Source organism: Mastomys coucha, unplaced genomic scaffold, assembly GCF_008632895.1.
Source record: "Mastomys coucha isolate ucsf_1 unplaced genomic scaffold, UCSF_Mcou_1 pScaffold5, whole genome shotgun sequence".
NCBI lineage: Eukaryota > Metazoa > Chordata > Mammalia > Rodentia > Muridae > Mastomys > Mastomys coucha.
This window is the reverse complement of record NW_022196911.1, coordinates 68,281,047-68,296,781: the sequence shown is the minus strand read 5'-3', so window position 1 is coordinate 68,296,781 and position 15,735 is coordinate 68,281,047. Positions and strand designations below refer to the sequence as shown.

General features: G+C 42.9%; 1 protein-coding gene across 2 annotated transcripts in view; it reads right to left on the bottom strand.

Moving 5' to 3' along the window:
- Zzef1 (zinc finger ZZ-type and EF-hand domain containing 1) overlaps positions 1 to 15,735 on the bottom strand; it is a 132,538-nt gene that overhangs the window by 51,437 nt on the left and 65,366 nt on the right. For both annotated transcript variants that reach the window (XM_031354332.1, XM_031354333.1), the window contains exons 19-29: positions 11,726 to 11,885; positions 10,928 to 11,049; positions 10,706 to 10,828; positions 9,775 to 9,941; positions 9,614 to 9,695; positions 8,960 to 9,161; positions 7,509 to 7,657; positions 5,714 to 5,954; positions 3,184 to 3,263; positions 1,796 to 1,889; positions 359 to 821 (exon numbers count right to left, since the gene is read on the bottom strand). In XM_031354332.1, the coding sequence (XP_031210192.1) occupies positions 359 to 821; positions 1,796 to 1,889; positions 3,184 to 3,263; positions 5,714 to 5,954; positions 7,509 to 7,657; positions 8,960 to 9,161; positions 9,614 to 9,695; positions 9,775 to 9,941; positions 10,706 to 10,828; positions 10,928 to 11,049; positions 11,726 to 11,885 (1,883 nt within the window). The remainder of the gene's footprint in view (positions 1 to 358; positions 822 to 1,795; positions 1,890 to 3,183; positions 3,264 to 5,713; positions 5,955 to 7,508; positions 7,658 to 8,959; positions 9,162 to 9,613; positions 9,696 to 9,774; positions 9,942 to 10,705; positions 10,829 to 10,927; positions 11,050 to 11,725; positions 11,886 to 15,735) is intronic.

The following is a 15,735-nucleotide window of genomic DNA, read 5'->3' as shown; positions in this document are numbered from 1 at the left end:
TTGAGACAGGGTTTCTCTGTGTAGCCCTGACTGTCCTGGAACTCACTCTGTAGACCAAGCTGGCCTCAAACTTGGAAATCCACCTGCCTCTGCCTCCCAAGTGCTAGGAATAAAGGTGTGTGCCACCACTGTTCAGCACAAGTTTTTTATTCTGCATATTCTAAGACAAGTCTGTACGTACCATAAGTATATTGGATCATTTTATTTAATTTTTTATTTAAAAATTTTTATGTACTATATTTTGATTATATTTTCTCCCCTACCCCTGATTTGTTCATGTTAAACATGAACTTCAAGCCTTTGACTAGACTGGGTACCTATGACTTGGGAAAGTGCTAGAAGGAAATGACTGGCTCACCTCTCATGTGAGAGTGACTGGTCTTTAATGAAGTCCATGACATCCTTCAGCACGGGGTATTTCTCCTTGACTGTGGGGACTGGCCTGGTCTCCTCCATAGATCTGAAAGAGAGCAGCCGGAGTCGCCCTCGGGTGAAGGGAGGCCGCCGGGTGGGTGTGGATGGTGATGAGGGCTCTTCAGCTGTAGACACTTCTGCAACAGAGGGGCCACTGCTGGGCAGTAGCTTCGGCTGGATCTCCAAGGCAGGACTCCTGTCACCTACAGCTGGGGTGGCTGCTTCTGTAGGGGATGCGGAACCTTGGAAATGTTCTTCCACCACAGAGCTTGTCCTCTGGCGTCTATCAAGTGGCTGGAGATGATCAGTTTCATCAACAGGTACCAACTTGTCACAGTTTTCTTTTGAACTTTTGCTCATGGGCAAAAATTTCAGTAATAAGAGACTTTTTTGAATACATTCTTTTGCTAAATGAAAAAAAATGAAGCAAAACAAGAAGAAGTCAAAGTTAAACTTACAATCTACTTTTGGAGAAAAAATAAGATATTTAAACTTCATAATTTATGGCAAGAAAAGCCTTCATAAAGGCTGTAACATGTGCATCTACTAACAGAACTGAACCTTATCTTAAAAAGAGTCTGGTCTTATCTTACAATACAAATCAGGATCTTGTCATGAGTATAGTGCCCTTTCAAAAGTTTCATAGGAATGATCGTTTCAAGTCCATATAGAGGTAGTGTAGTAAGTAGAAGGACCCTGCCACGTGCCCAGTACTCAGCTCAGTAATCAGTTGTCAACTCACAGCCAACCTGGTCCCCTACTCCCATCTCCCCAGTAGTTTCCAATGCAGCTTCCAGGCATTGCACATTCGTCTGTAAATATTTTATAACACTAGGGTTATAAACATAGGATTTTAAAGAACAATACAACCAGGCTGGAGAGATGGCTCAGTGCACACCGTACTTGCAGAGGACCAGAGTCTGACTTTCAGATGCACATCAAGCAGTTTATAACTTCCTGTAACTCTAGTTCCAGAAGCCCTGACACATGCCATTGGCACTGCATTTGTGCACATACCCACATGCAGACGCGCACATTATTTTAAAACAATCTTTAAAAGTATCACAACCATAATAGCATTTTAAAAATTAGTAATTATTTCATTTCCATGGCTACTCAATGTGTACACATTTTAAAAACATAACAAGATATAGCTTAAAAAGCACTTAATATTTCCTAAAAGAGAAGCCATTACAAAGATGCTTCACTTGAAACATGTGGGTGAACAATAACTTGTCTCTGGCATCTGCTCCATTTCCTTTCTGACTTCCCTAGGTTAACAAAGCTCAATTAAGATAACCTGGAAGATGAAGTGCTTGCTCCCAGGTTCAGAAAGGAAACACAATGGCCCAGCTATGGTAGCTGTCACTGGTACACTCACCCAGGCTTTCTGGGTTCACCTCTGCAGCTTCCAAACCACGTTTTTCTTCTGAATCATTCCCCAGGCTCAGCAAGGACTTCTGCTTCATCTCTAACTGGGGAGATGACAGAAGCCACATAATTAAGCTGTCAGACACAGTAGGAAGTGCAACCATGGAAAACTACTTCAAAGGCACCTGGTGCTGAGGCAGTGGAGGACATCCTAGCAACCACCCAACAAAGACATAGGTCTGAACTGTTCTTGTTTGTCCTAGGAGACTTTGAAGTAAAGGAAATCTTCCTCATTATGCGGTATCTGAAAGAAATCTGTATCTGTGGTTTCATTATTTTAAAAATTGAGGACTAGAGACCCATAGCTCAATGATAAAGCACTTACCCTGCAGGTGTGAGGTCCTATGTTTAATCCCCAGAACCTCACAACCAAACAAATAACTAGAACACTGCTGTTGGAGGGGCCTTTCTTTAAAGCCAATAGTATAGACAAAAAAGTGGAGATCTAGAAAAATGGGGTTTTACTAGGGTTGCACATCTAATTTGCTGTACAGGTCAGACAAAAATCTTAAGTCTACTCTATTCTGAATATGACACTCCCAAGTGATGCACCTTTCCAGAGAAGGGTATTAAGGACCAGCTCCAGCAAGGGTCATACACACACACACACACACACACACACACATGCACACGCACACACACACACACACACACACAAGACTTTTTCTTTTTTAAAGTATATCTGATGTAATGACTACAGTCTCAAAAGAGAACAGCAGCATCTTGTTCAGTTGTCAGGAGTTTTAGGCTATACTAGAAGTACAATCTACAACATATCTAGTCAATTGCTAAACCCTTTTAAACAGAACTGTTTGTGGTAGCTGACTTTCTCAGATACTCTTTGCCTTTCCAATTTAATTAAAAGTGCTTTGTTCCTTCTGTAGATACTCTTGAGTGGTAGCAGGCAGAAGGATTAGAAGTTCAATGCCAGCCTCAGCAATATAGGGAATTTGAGGCCTAGGGCTACAGGAGTCCCTGTCTCAAACACACACACACATACACACACACACATACACACACACACACACACACACACACACACACACACACACCACAAGAAAGCACACACAACTAACCAAGAGACATTTGGTTCTTCCACGTTACTGTTGCCGAACCAATTCCACAATATGCTAAGGGCCTTTCCTCTCCTGAAACAAGCACTGGTTGCTCAGTATCCAGAAACAGCCTTTAGAGTTATAAAGAGTTACTCAGCATTTTCAACACTTATCAAATTATGATCCAAGGACTCTAAATTTGAATCTATTCATGACTCTGAAGTTTAGTTTACTACAGTGGAGAAATCTAAGGTATGTCCCTTCGTGGGAAGGAAAGCCTTACCATCCATATTCGAATCCCATCTGCCAGGGAATACACCTGAGCGAACTCCTCAGTTAGGGCTATCTTGCCGCCACTGTTTACTAGGGAAAGAAGAAAGGAAGGGATTACATTCAGCTGGCACATGCGCTACTGGCACATAAGCTTCTGAGCTTCACCTCTCTTGACATACACTGGGGATGGCAAAAGAGGAAAGGCATAATGCCTACTGCATCCTCTGTGTCATTTCAATCTAATCTCACCCAAACTAATAATTTCTGAAACAGCAATAATAGTAAGTGCACAAAACGTAGAAAAATAAGACAAAGAATACCAAAAGTTAAAAATATATTTATTTTAATGTTAAAATAAATTTAGAAAACTCAGCTGAGTGGTGGTGGTGCATGCCTTTAATCCCAGCACTCAGAAGGCAGAGGCAGGCAATAGATCTCTGTGAGTTCAAGGCCAGTCTGGTCTACAGAGGGAGTTTAGGACAGCTAGGGCTACAGAGAGACATCCTATCTCGAAAAACAAAACAAAACAAACAAAAATCTTTTACATGTGACTGGGCAGATGGCTCAGTGAGTAAGAACACTTATTACACTAGTATAGAAACTGTGGATAGCCAACATCAACATAAAAAGTAGGTCTGGCTACATAAGCACAATGATCCCAGCGTTCTAGGGGGCAGAGATGGGAGGCTTCCTCAGGTAGCCAGCCAGCTTGGGCAAGAGCTACAAAAAAACACTGACATGGGAAGTGGTTTATGAAACAAAATGATCTGATTTTTAAAAAGACTACCTTTAAAACAAGGATGGATAAATACATACACATGTGAATATATTTAAGGCCAGGTAGATATGCAGAAAAATGTTTGCAGAGGTATTATAAGATTGTAGTTCATATTACTTTAATTTTTCTTTACTTTGTAAGCATCGCTAAGAATGTATATAATTATTCTAATTAGGAAAATACCACCCTCCCCCCAAATTAAGAGAAATCTCTTAAGTCTGCTGCTTCTCATCAAAACCAAAAGCTAATATCCTACAACAGGGTAAAGCAGGCTCTCCATCAGGCAGCAGGAGTGTAATGCTGGGAAAAAGACACAGTGTTGGCTGTCATGCTATTTTCCTGACTCAGAAGGGGTCACCCCATGATATCATGGAATTAAGGCAACTCAAAAAGACTATTAGTAACTCCATTTGTACACAACAAGGAGGAAAACAGTTACAAAGACCATTTTCAATGTAGTTCAGTTCTGAAGAACTCTTAAATGGTTCCTAGGTATGATGTTTGTATCATAAAGACAGTAACTGAGGACCAGGAATGGTAATAACTGCAGGGGCAGGCAGATCTTTGTGAGTTTGAGGCCAGTCTGACCTATAGAAAGTTTCAGGCCAGCCAGGACTATGGAGGGAGATCCTGCCTTTAAAAAAAAAAAAAATGATTGTAGAAAGAATTAAGACAAAACTTGCCCCTTTCAAACTGGTTAGAAAGGCTAGGGATCCAGTTCAGTAGCAGAGTGATTGCCTAGCATTACAAGGGCCTGTGCTTGGTCCCTAGCATCCCAAAACCAAAACAACCACCAAGGAAAGATACTCTAGAAATAACCTGTATATACCAGGAGGCTTCCTGTTCCTTTCCTTGATCAAGTGGTTCTTATTGCAAACACATATGATATGAATACTCCCCTGTCTCAACATCTTCTGTGTTTAGCTTTTGACCCATGGGGTCTTCATCCCTCTAGTTTAAAAGTCCCTCAAGTAACAAAGATGGTTCAACTTCCTTACTGTAATTTGACTACAAAAACACAGAACTTCTTTCCCCAAAACATGCAGATAACCCCTTACCCATTGCTCAGTAAAGATATATATATACACTTCCACATATCATTCATGGCTTAACACAGTTTTGTTTGAGTAGCTTTTTAAAAATACATAAAGACGTGAGGAATGGCTGAGTTATTTTGGCAAAGGGGAAATAAAGACAGAGCTAAAGGTCTGAGCCCCACAGGTCCCAGTGATCACAACATGTGGTAAGGGCAGGAGCCAGTCCCATGCTCTGATACAGCAAGAATCTGCTCCTGCTTTCTGTATCAGCACTGGAAAGACCACCAACTCTGCCAGAGTGCTTGGGAAACCCAAACCTCAGCTTTCTGTAGGGTTTAAAATGCTTTTCTCTGAATAAAGATGTAGAGACCCTCCCTCCTTGTGGACAATGAGGAAAGGAAGTGCAGAAAGGTTGTCTGAGCATGCTGGAGCTGGGGCTATGAGCTATGTTTTCTTTCAATTGAATTTCTTGGCACTTTTCAATGGGACGTATGGATAAACTACCTGCCAATTTTGCAGATCATAGTTACCTGACACACACTGTAAGCTGCTAGGAGCTCATTATAAATTAACCATTAATCTCTTAACTGGCAAAGTAGAACTGACAAGATTAGGTTACAGATACGGGCTAGTATCTTCAAATATTCCTAGATTCTCACTTAGATGGGCCTTAAACCTTAGTAATTAGCCTTCAGATCAAACATATTCCCTGTAATATGAGTTACCATATTTTTGCAGCTTCTCATATAAATCTGGAGTGCGATACACCAGAGCGGCAAAGGTGGCGTTCACAGCTTGATCAATAGTGGAACCAGCAACTATATCTGTCTTTGGGGCCTGTTTTCTACATGCCTGTATGAATCCTTTGAAAAGTTCTGAATATGGCCCACAGAAGTTCTGAGCAGGCTCTGACTGGGCAAAATCAAGGAGAAAATGGCGGCAGGGATCATCAGGGATGTTCTTGACCTAGGAACAAGAGAGGATCCATCACATTTAACACATTCATTTGGAAAAAAAAATCCAATGAGTACCTACTAGGATAAAGCAGAAGTAAAAACATGGTGCATGCTCTCAGGAAGCTTAAATTTATTTGGGAGACCAGACAGATGTACAGGTTTAAAAAGCAAACAAAAATAAAACCTTAGAGCATCAAAACTATCACTACCATAAAGCAAAAGATCACCCAGTGCCAAATCCTTAGAGGAGGCTCCTGGCAGGTCAGAGCAACTGAGAAAAGCCTCCTGAAGAACACAGGCTTAGGGATGGACACTAAAGGAAGGGATGCCTTGGCCCTGACACACAACCATTCGCAGAGGTTAAGAGTCAGCGGGGAGACTGACCTGGCCTGAAGTCTCAGCTGGGGAGTGGTGGGAACTAGAGTCAGATAGGTAAGGTGAAAGGAGACTGCAGAGAGCCTTGACTGTCACACTGAGGAGTTTAGACTTCACCCTGTGAGCAATGGGGAGCCAGCCATTAATGGTGCTTGGCAGTGGAATGACAAGATAATGCAGTGATTAAAAATAAAAACAAAACAAAACAAAACAAAAAATCTTGGTATGTCCTGATGTAATAATGCAGGTGCAAAGAGAGGGCTTGGATAAAGATGGAGACAGAGGAAAGAGCAGAGATGCACATCATAAGGAAGAATCTACAGGGCTTGTAGCTGACTGCATAGAAGGGCAAGAACAGGGCAGTAATGAAGAAGGTTATGGAGCAGTGGTTGAGGTCTGGGCAAATAATGACCACTGAACACTCTGCTGGGGAGACATTCTAGTTTCACACTTTGGAGGCAGGGTGTAGAAGAGGAAATCCATAAGAGAAGGACCAGAGTCTGGAAAAGAAAGTTCCAGAGGGATTATGGGATTTTCCCCACAGGTGCCACAGTAGTCAAGGACTGAAAAGATGAAGCTTTGGGTGAGTATGGGACAGAAAAGGAAGCCTGAATGCAACTGGCCCTTTAGAGAAGGAGGGAAAGGACAACGAAGCAAAAGCAGCTAGTGAGAAGACACTGAGCCATCATGGACAGGAGATTTTACAGAGAAGAGAGCATGGACACTAGAAGAGGAAGAGCCACTGGGTTTGGAAATAAATCATGGGGTAACTTGGGAAGGAGAAAGAGAGTAGAGAAGGAGGAAAAGAGAGGAATGGGAAACAAGTAGAGACAGGGGACAAACTTGTTCCATATAAAAAATATTATACACCTAAACCAAGTGCTACTGTTTAGTGGGGGATAGGAGACAGCGGTCATTTAAAGTGTGACCCTGCAGGCACCAGAAGCACAGCCCCCGTCTGTGAGGGAACACTGAGAGAGACTCACTGAACACCGACTATACTTCATCAGTCATTCATTCCACACTTCCAGACACACAGTGTATTCAGGTCCTGTTGTACAGTTAGGATAAAAATAACAACAGCAGCCTCAGCCTCAAGGAGCTGGCAGCCCACAGAGGTTTATAACTTAAGGTAGTGGATCGAGGCACAAACCCCACCCAAACAGAACAGTGTCAGGAAAGTAAATACCTCCTTTCCATCCTGGTGTGGGTGAGTGGGCCAGCTTGCTTCCAATTCCAACTCTGGACAAATCTGATGCCTGAAGACAGGTTTCCACAATGGAGAGTTCAGGACTGAAGTCACTTTTGCCTGGGATACTGCCATGTTACTGCCCAACTCTGTAGAGAAAGGGTGGCTCATGAGAGTTCTGTTCTTAATTTAATACAAAAAATTGTGAGCTGACAAAGACAATTTAGAAAATTAAAAAAAAAAAAAAAAAATGGAGGAAATTCCCCTATACCTCTGAGCGTGGAACTGAGCCACCTCATAAGCACACACCGAGGCTCAGCCTGAGAGTAAATCCTCTCTGCAAGTGGAAAATGTGGTGTGAACCACCTGCCAGGCCTGCTGGGCCAGGGAGGAATTCTAATCATAGAAAAACACTCACTACTTATACAGCTGTTTTCACACAACATAATTAAACACAGAAGCAAAGTTTAGGAAGGTATATAGGCGCTGAGCACAGTCATCTTCAGGTGTGAGGAGGGAGAGGTTTCTAGTATTCTGGGTTTGTGTGGTTGTTTTGTTTTCCAGTGTGTCATTTCTCTGTGACATTTTACTTTTACAATGGGAAAAACTTAAGAAATGATATTTAAAAGATAATAAAACAGAAAAAGATTTTCTGAGACAGAGTCTCATTATATGTCCTAGAACTCACTATGTAGACCAGGCTGACCTCAAACTCAAGAGATCTACCTGTCTCTACCTCCTGAGTGCTGGAATTTAAGATGTGAATCACCAGGCCTGAAAACAGAAAGATTTGTTCTGTAAGTCTTAAAAAGATTTATCCCAAATCTTTGATGAATTTAATAACAAGTTAAATTATTTTAAGACAAAGCCATTATTTCTGTATCTGCAGAAAACATAAATATCCACTTACAGGGCACGCAGTTATTTGATCCGATATCTCTGCTCTGACTGGAGTATACTTAAATATTTTTACAAAATAAAAATCACTATGCTTGCTAAAACCTGGCTTCTTAGCTGGGCGGTGGTGGCACATGCCTTTGATCCCAGCACTTGGGAGGCAGAGGCAGGTGGATTTCTGAGTTCTAGGCCAGCCTGGTCTACAGAGTGAGTTCCAGGACAGCCAGGGCTATACAGAGTAACCCTGTCTCAAAAAACCAAAAACCAAAAACCAAAAACCAAAAACCAAAAACAAAAAACAAAAAACCAAAAACAAAAAAACAAAACAAAACCTGGCTTCTTGTCCACTCCATGGACAGAAGACTGAGTGGTACCTCTGTGATGAGAGCTAGAGCCTAAGTCAAGAACTTTCCAGACAATGGTGTCAAGTGTGTAGAAGAAACTGACAGGGAATGTAATACCTCACTCTGTCTTACGTGAAGCCCACGTATAAGAGTCCCCCCGTGCTCTTCAACGTGGCTCTGAAGAAGGAAGGAGACAGGCTGTGGACTTACGGTGCACTGACTTGAGTGCCATGCACTGGGAAGCAAGGCGCCCCATCAGTCGGGAGACAAGGAGTTGCAAGTCCAAACCCCAAGACACAGCAACATCAGGCAGACCATAGGCAGTGACAGTGAACTTGTAGCCCCACTCATTGTTACTGCTGTCAGAATGAAAGAGGAACTGCAGCCGAGGACCATCCTTAAAGGTCACTTTCTAGAGACAAACGAAGTCATGTGGTCAAAGGGATGGCAGGGGGCTCCACCTCAGTTGTCAGCAAGCAATTCAAAATTTAAAACATTTAAGAAGGGGTCTCTATTTCCAGAAGTCTAAACTACTAAAAGAGAAATGTACAAAGGTGCAACTAAGCCCCAACATTCATAACTGCATTCACACAGAAGCAAAATGGGGAGAAAGTGGCTGCTGAGCTTGGCAAACCTTGAGTGACCACCTGTCTGCAACCTTCCCAGCCAGTGACCATGCTTATGTAGGCTTCTGCTCCCAACCTCCTGCCCAGAGACCAAGCAAAACTAACTGGGAGCTCGATTCTGGGCCCTTTTCCTGGCTCCACGGGTCAAGAATGATAGTTCTATTGTTCCGAGGACTAACAAAAGGGAAAAAAAACTACCAAAAGGGGTACTTCACTTCCTTCTGGGAATGCCACTCACCTTGGGCCATTTATAAGTCCCAACTTTGGTGTCATAGCGTGTCTTCCCACCTCTAGAGTCAGTAAATTCCAAATAATCATACCTGTGAAGACACAGTCCCATTACTTCCTTTGCTTCTTTCTGACCCACTGTTGCTTGAGAAAGGAACCTGTGAGTCTCACCTTTTCTCAGTCTCACACCTCTCATCAAATTCCACTTCAAAATAAGTTGCCCCTGGGCTAACAAAGACAGACACTTCGTGGCAGTTATTTTCATAGTTGTGGGTAGACTCCTTGGTCCAGGTATGTAATACCACAGGCTGCTCCTGCTGCCAGGTCTCCACATCCAACTAGGAAGACAAATGAGTCAGAGAAAACAGCTCAAATCACTCCACCCCAGCTGGTATAGCAGACTGCTTATCAGAACTGTGGGAGCATGGGCTCTAATAGCTCTGAAAGGCCACTGGGCAGGGTTAAAAGGCATGACCTTGCAATCCATATAGATACCAACACTTGTTCACCACTCCATACAGCACACACTCACTTTTACTATATTCCAGAGGCTCTGTGACTACATTCTGTCTTTAGCTAGGATAGAATGATTTCTTACAAATGATTATAGTATGACTTTTCAGTGGAGAAAAGAACAAAAACAAAAGCAACAAAGCCCCTGAATTTGCAAGTTTCAATAGGCTTAACAATCTTATTTGGGATCCTGGCATATCTGAGACTTCTGCCCTCTTCTCTGACTCTCTTTTAAACCTATTAAATGTATATATATGTCTTATCTATTGCCATAGGGCTGTTGTGGAGTGAAGACCATTAAAAACGTTGTATACTGAAAAATAAACAAGAGATTTCCAAGTCCAATTTGTCTTTGAAGTCGTCTACACTTCAGCTGAGTATTCACTGCTATGAATTTTATGTAATTTCATATTCTATTGGTTGAATAGCTTCCTTTGGGTCTGTTTTCTGATGCTGATGCTGACAAATCAACAAGAGTCAGTGCTTACTACCCTTGTTGGAAGAACTGACCTACATGTGGGACATCAATCAGAGCAGTCACTCTCTCCTAGGAGGAGAAAATGCAGGGTCAAGGGCCACCTTGAGTCACCTTGCTCAGGCCTCCTTCAGAGTCACTGCACAGCTTCTTCAACAGCTCTGTGAGGGTGCTGAACTCTCTTAGGAGTGTGCAGTGGGACACGTCTAAGGTGCAGAAGTCTAACAGGAAGATGACCTGCAGGGGGATGAATAGAGGGCTTAGCATACACCTCAGATTATCTCTGGGCTAAACACTCCTCTCTACTTATTATAAACAGCCACCATTTTCTCTTACCAGTTGACGAGCTGCCATGGAAAACACCGAATTACATAATTTTTCTACTATGGTCTTTCCACTATACTGTGACAAAAGAGACTCCAAAATCACTCTCATGCTTGCCAGAAACTGTCCCACATCTATCAAAACATAAAGGGAGAAGTTAATATTTAATATAGAAAAAACATCACTTGCTTAATTGTCATCAGAAATGAAGCTATAGAGCAGTGATTCTCAACCTGTGGTTAGTTAAGACCATGGGAAAATACATATTTATGTTACCATTTATAACAGTAGCAGAATTAGTTATGAAGTAGCAATAAAAATACTTTTATGGTTGGGGTCACCATGCCATTTCTCATTAGGTCATTGAAAACCACTGCTCTAGAGGGATACAGAAGCTAGGGGTTCTGCATCAGATGAGATTGTTAGCCGTCAGGCAAATGCTTTTGGGAGGGAAAGCAGTCCAAATGTCAGTAAAGGTTGCTATTAAAGTTAGTTATGCCTTTGTTCTTGTTACTTTTCAGGGAAGTGGAGATAACATTTCTCTCAGTGAAGTTATGCAAGTCATGGAGGCGCATGCCTGTAATCTAGCACTATGGGCCTGAGGCAGAAAACTGTTGAGTCTGAGGTTAGCCTGGGATAGTAGTGAGACTGTCTTAAAGAAGGAAAAAGATAAAATCAGCCCGGCTAAGAGGCTGTGATACAGAAAGCCACATGCACACCGATACATGAGTACACGAGTTACTGAGGAAGAGTGTTCCTGCCAGGTCAAACTCAGAAACCTGTCTGTGGTTATGAACTGCTGACACTCACATTTTTCAATAAGATCCATGGCGAGCTCTTTGGCTGTGGCTTCTGTGCTCTTGAGCTGCAGGAAGCACCAGGAGAGCAGGCTGCCTTGCACAGACCAAAACAGGGAGAAGAGCACGGAGCCAACTGCCCCATGGGCCCGATTGAGCATCAGCAACTCACACTGCAAGAAAGCAGACAGACAAGACTATTCAGAGACCACAGTGAGATATTTCTGCCAGAGTGACTGTCACTAGAAACAAACATACCCCAAACCATGTGCATGGGGAATAGTCAATCCAGTAGCAAAGCAAAGAAGATGGCTTTATGCAAACGCCCCCTACAAACAGTTTTCTTCCACAGGCCATCCATTTCTGCACCCCAAGGAACCTATCCCATTGCTGATCTCTTCCTTCTCTTATATCTTCATATTTCTTCTCTCTTTTTGGATCTTCCTGGGTATTTGATCAAATTTCTTCTAACCCAAGCTAACTTTGTCTTTCTATGGACTGTCTAATCACCATCTCTGTTCTTGAAGCTTTGAGGGGGTCACCTGACCTCTAGAGATAAAGTCTTATACATCAGATCAAAGGTATATTTATATTGGCACCATTGTGGAATCAACTTTGCCAAGCTAGAACCAAATAATTTATTTTTCTAAAGTAAAACATAAATTATGACATGTCATAAAGGCTATTGGACAAAAATGAAAGACAGCACATATATCAACATTAATGAATCTCAGAACTAATGCTCATTAAAGCAAAATATGTCACAGAGGATTGTATGCATATGATTCTGTAAGGCAAACCAAACACTCTGTATAAAAATAACAAGGAAGGAAAGAAAGGAAACCAGTGAACCCAAATGAAAACCAGTGAACCCAAACGAAATTATGTTGGCTCCATTTAGAGAGGAGAGCGAAAACTAAGCCATCAAAGAGCTAGTGGCAGGAGGCCCAGACTTCAGACAGATCAGACCTTAAAAAGAGAGGAGTGTGTGTGTGTTTCATCCATCCATCCATCTATCCATCCTTCCTCTCCTGCATCAGTCCATTCTCCTCATTCTAAAAAGCACCTTTATAGCTGGAAATTTCTATATCCAATTTTAATTCTAGCACTTAAGAGGCAGAGGTAGGTGTATTTCTGGGAGTTTCAGACCAGCCAGAGCATGAGACCCAGTTTTATTTGTTTGTTTACTCATTTATTTATTTTGGTTTTTCAAGATATGGTTTCTCTGTGTCGCCCTGGTTGTCCTGGAACTCACTCTGTAGACTAGGTGGGCCTTGAACTCAGAAATCCACCTGCCTCTGCCTCCCAAGTGCTGGGATTAAAGGCCTGTGCCACCTCACCTGTCTCTACTTTCTTTTTTAAAGGGTGGAAAGCTGAGTTGGTTCAGTGGTTGAGACTACTTGTTGCTCTTGCAAAGGACCTAGGTTCAATACAATCATCTGTAACTCCAGTTCTAAGGAATCCAATACTCTTTTGTTTTTGTTTTTATTTTTGTAACAGGGTTTCTCTGTGTAGACTGGCTGTCCTAGAACTCACTATGTAGACCAGGCTGGCCTCGAACTCAGAGATCTGACTGTCTCTGCCTCCCAAGTGCTGGGATTAAAGGCATGTGGCACCAATACCTGCCTCCAATATCCTCTTTTGGCCTCCAAGTACACCAGGCATGCATGTCATGAACAATACAAACATTCAGGGAAAATACTCACACCCATAAGATAAAGAAATAAACTTTAAAAATTTACAAGTGCCTTATTTATTGTGGTTTTGCTTCTGTATCTCATTCTTTTGCTTCTGGGGATACTCAGAAGTGCCAGTTATCACCTGAAGGGCACAGCTTTTCCCCGTCCCTCAGACACTTGTTCACTCGTGCCCTCACTTTTCCTCCTCCTTGAGCTGCAGCTCTCTTGAAATCCTGCCCATGACTCTTTCCTGCTCTTGCAGCTGTCCTTTCTTTGCAGATGTCCCCCAGTTGCCCAAAAGATGTCCAGTCATAGCTTCAACTACCATCAGTGTGTAATATCTTACAACCCCAGCACTGACTCCTTTTTGAGTGTGCAGCTCTGTCTCTCACCTCAAGTTCACACACCGCTACTCCTCTCTTCAAGCACCTGTTCCTCCCCATCTGTCTGTCGCAGGCCCCCTCTGCCTACACTGTCTCCATCTTCTCTAGGTTTTGTCTCTCTCGGGCTCTAGCATCACCTTCTCCAAAGCGCCTTCCAAACCCCTCTAGCTAAGGCTAGGTGTGCTTCCCAGCCCCTCCCACATACCCATGACTGCATAGTGAGACTAGTGGCATGTCTTCGGCTCTCCACACTGGGGTCCTCTATCACTATATCCCTTGTGCCTGGCTCAGGGCCTTGACACAGCAGCAGGCATCCAGTAGATACAGATGAATTAACAGACTTAGGAGAAAACTTCAGGTAAGCAGTTCTGACCACTTTTACCTAATCCAACTCTACCTCTCTTGTATAATCATCAGTATCTCAGGGAACTATGCTAGTAGCTTATTGAATTCTGCCTAGAAGGCTCAGTGTAATCCAACTCCATCAGATGTGCGAGGGCTGACAGGGTAAGCAGTGATATCCAAGTGCTAAGGCTTACAGGGAATTCTTTGGCAAAAAATACCACCTCATTTCTCTACCTACAGCTTACAAGTATGACCTTTTGACAAGAGGACAAGACAGCCCAGATTTTAGTCCTGGCTCCAACATTTAGCAATTCCTCCCACAGGAAGCACAGTCAGCAAAGGGAAGCCCAGTGGGACCCCTGAAGTTCTCTATCTCAGCAGGACTAGGGAGAGCAAGAGTTTGAAAAGACTCCCATCTGAGGAACATACAGGATGGAGATGAGCTGCAAGGCAGGGGAAATGGCAGAAACAGAGGTGGACACTAGAGTGAGCAGTGGCACATATTGGTAACAAGTAGTTAGAGTGAGCTGTCCTAGAACTCACTCTGTAGACCAGGCTGGCCTTGAACTCAGAAATCCGAATGCCTCTGCCTCCCAAGTGCTGGGATTAAAGGCAGGCGCTACCACTGCCCAGCTAGAGTGAGTTTTATAAGGAAGATTCAGGGACAGCAGAAGAGTCCAGAAAAATGACAGCACAACGTCAAAAACAGAGTGACTGTAATGACAGAAATGAATTAGTTTGAAGACATGGTAGTTAGACAGTGGTCAGCCTCAGTGGAGCTGGGACCACTGGTGACTCAGTTAGACTACATGCTCGGTAAGGACTATAAGAGAAGGGAACTGCCCCATTAGCTTACTACTGTAGATGGTTTTAGTAACAAACTAGTAACAGGAAAGCACTAAAAACTGGGGAGATAAGGGCTAGGATGTGGCTCAGTTTGTATGTCAGTTGCCTGACACCATAAAACCCTGCATTTCATCCCCAGAAGTGCATAAATTGGGTGTGTTGGCACATGCTACCTATAATCAAAGCACATAGGAGGTGGAAGCAGAAGAATCACAAATTTGAAGTCATTCTCAGTAAGCTAGTCTGGGTTAGATGAGACTGCATTAAAAAACCAAAAATGGGCTGGCGAGATGGCTCAGCGGTAAGAGCACTGACTGCTCTTCTGAAGGTCCTGAGTTCAAATCCCAGCAACCACATGGTGGCTCACAACCACCTATAATGAGATCTGACACTCTCTTCTGGTGCATCTGAAGACAACTAAAGTACACTTATGTATAGTAATAAATAAATCTTTGGGCTGGAGCAAGCAGGGACTGAACGAGTGGGGCTACCGATTGGAGCAAGCAGGGCTGAACAGAGTGAGCAGGGTTGACTAGAGGGAGCAGAGGTCCTAAAAAAAAAAGTCAATTCCCAACAACCAGATGAAAGGCTCACAACTATCTGTACAGCTACAGTGTGTATTCATATGCATAAAATAAATAAAATACATCTTTAAAGAAAAACTCAAAACATCAAAAAACAATGAATTAAACAAACAAACCGGGGTTGGGGTCCAGAGCAGACCTTGGGCGCAAGCTCCGCAGCCAGTCCCACAACACCCAGAGGAATCT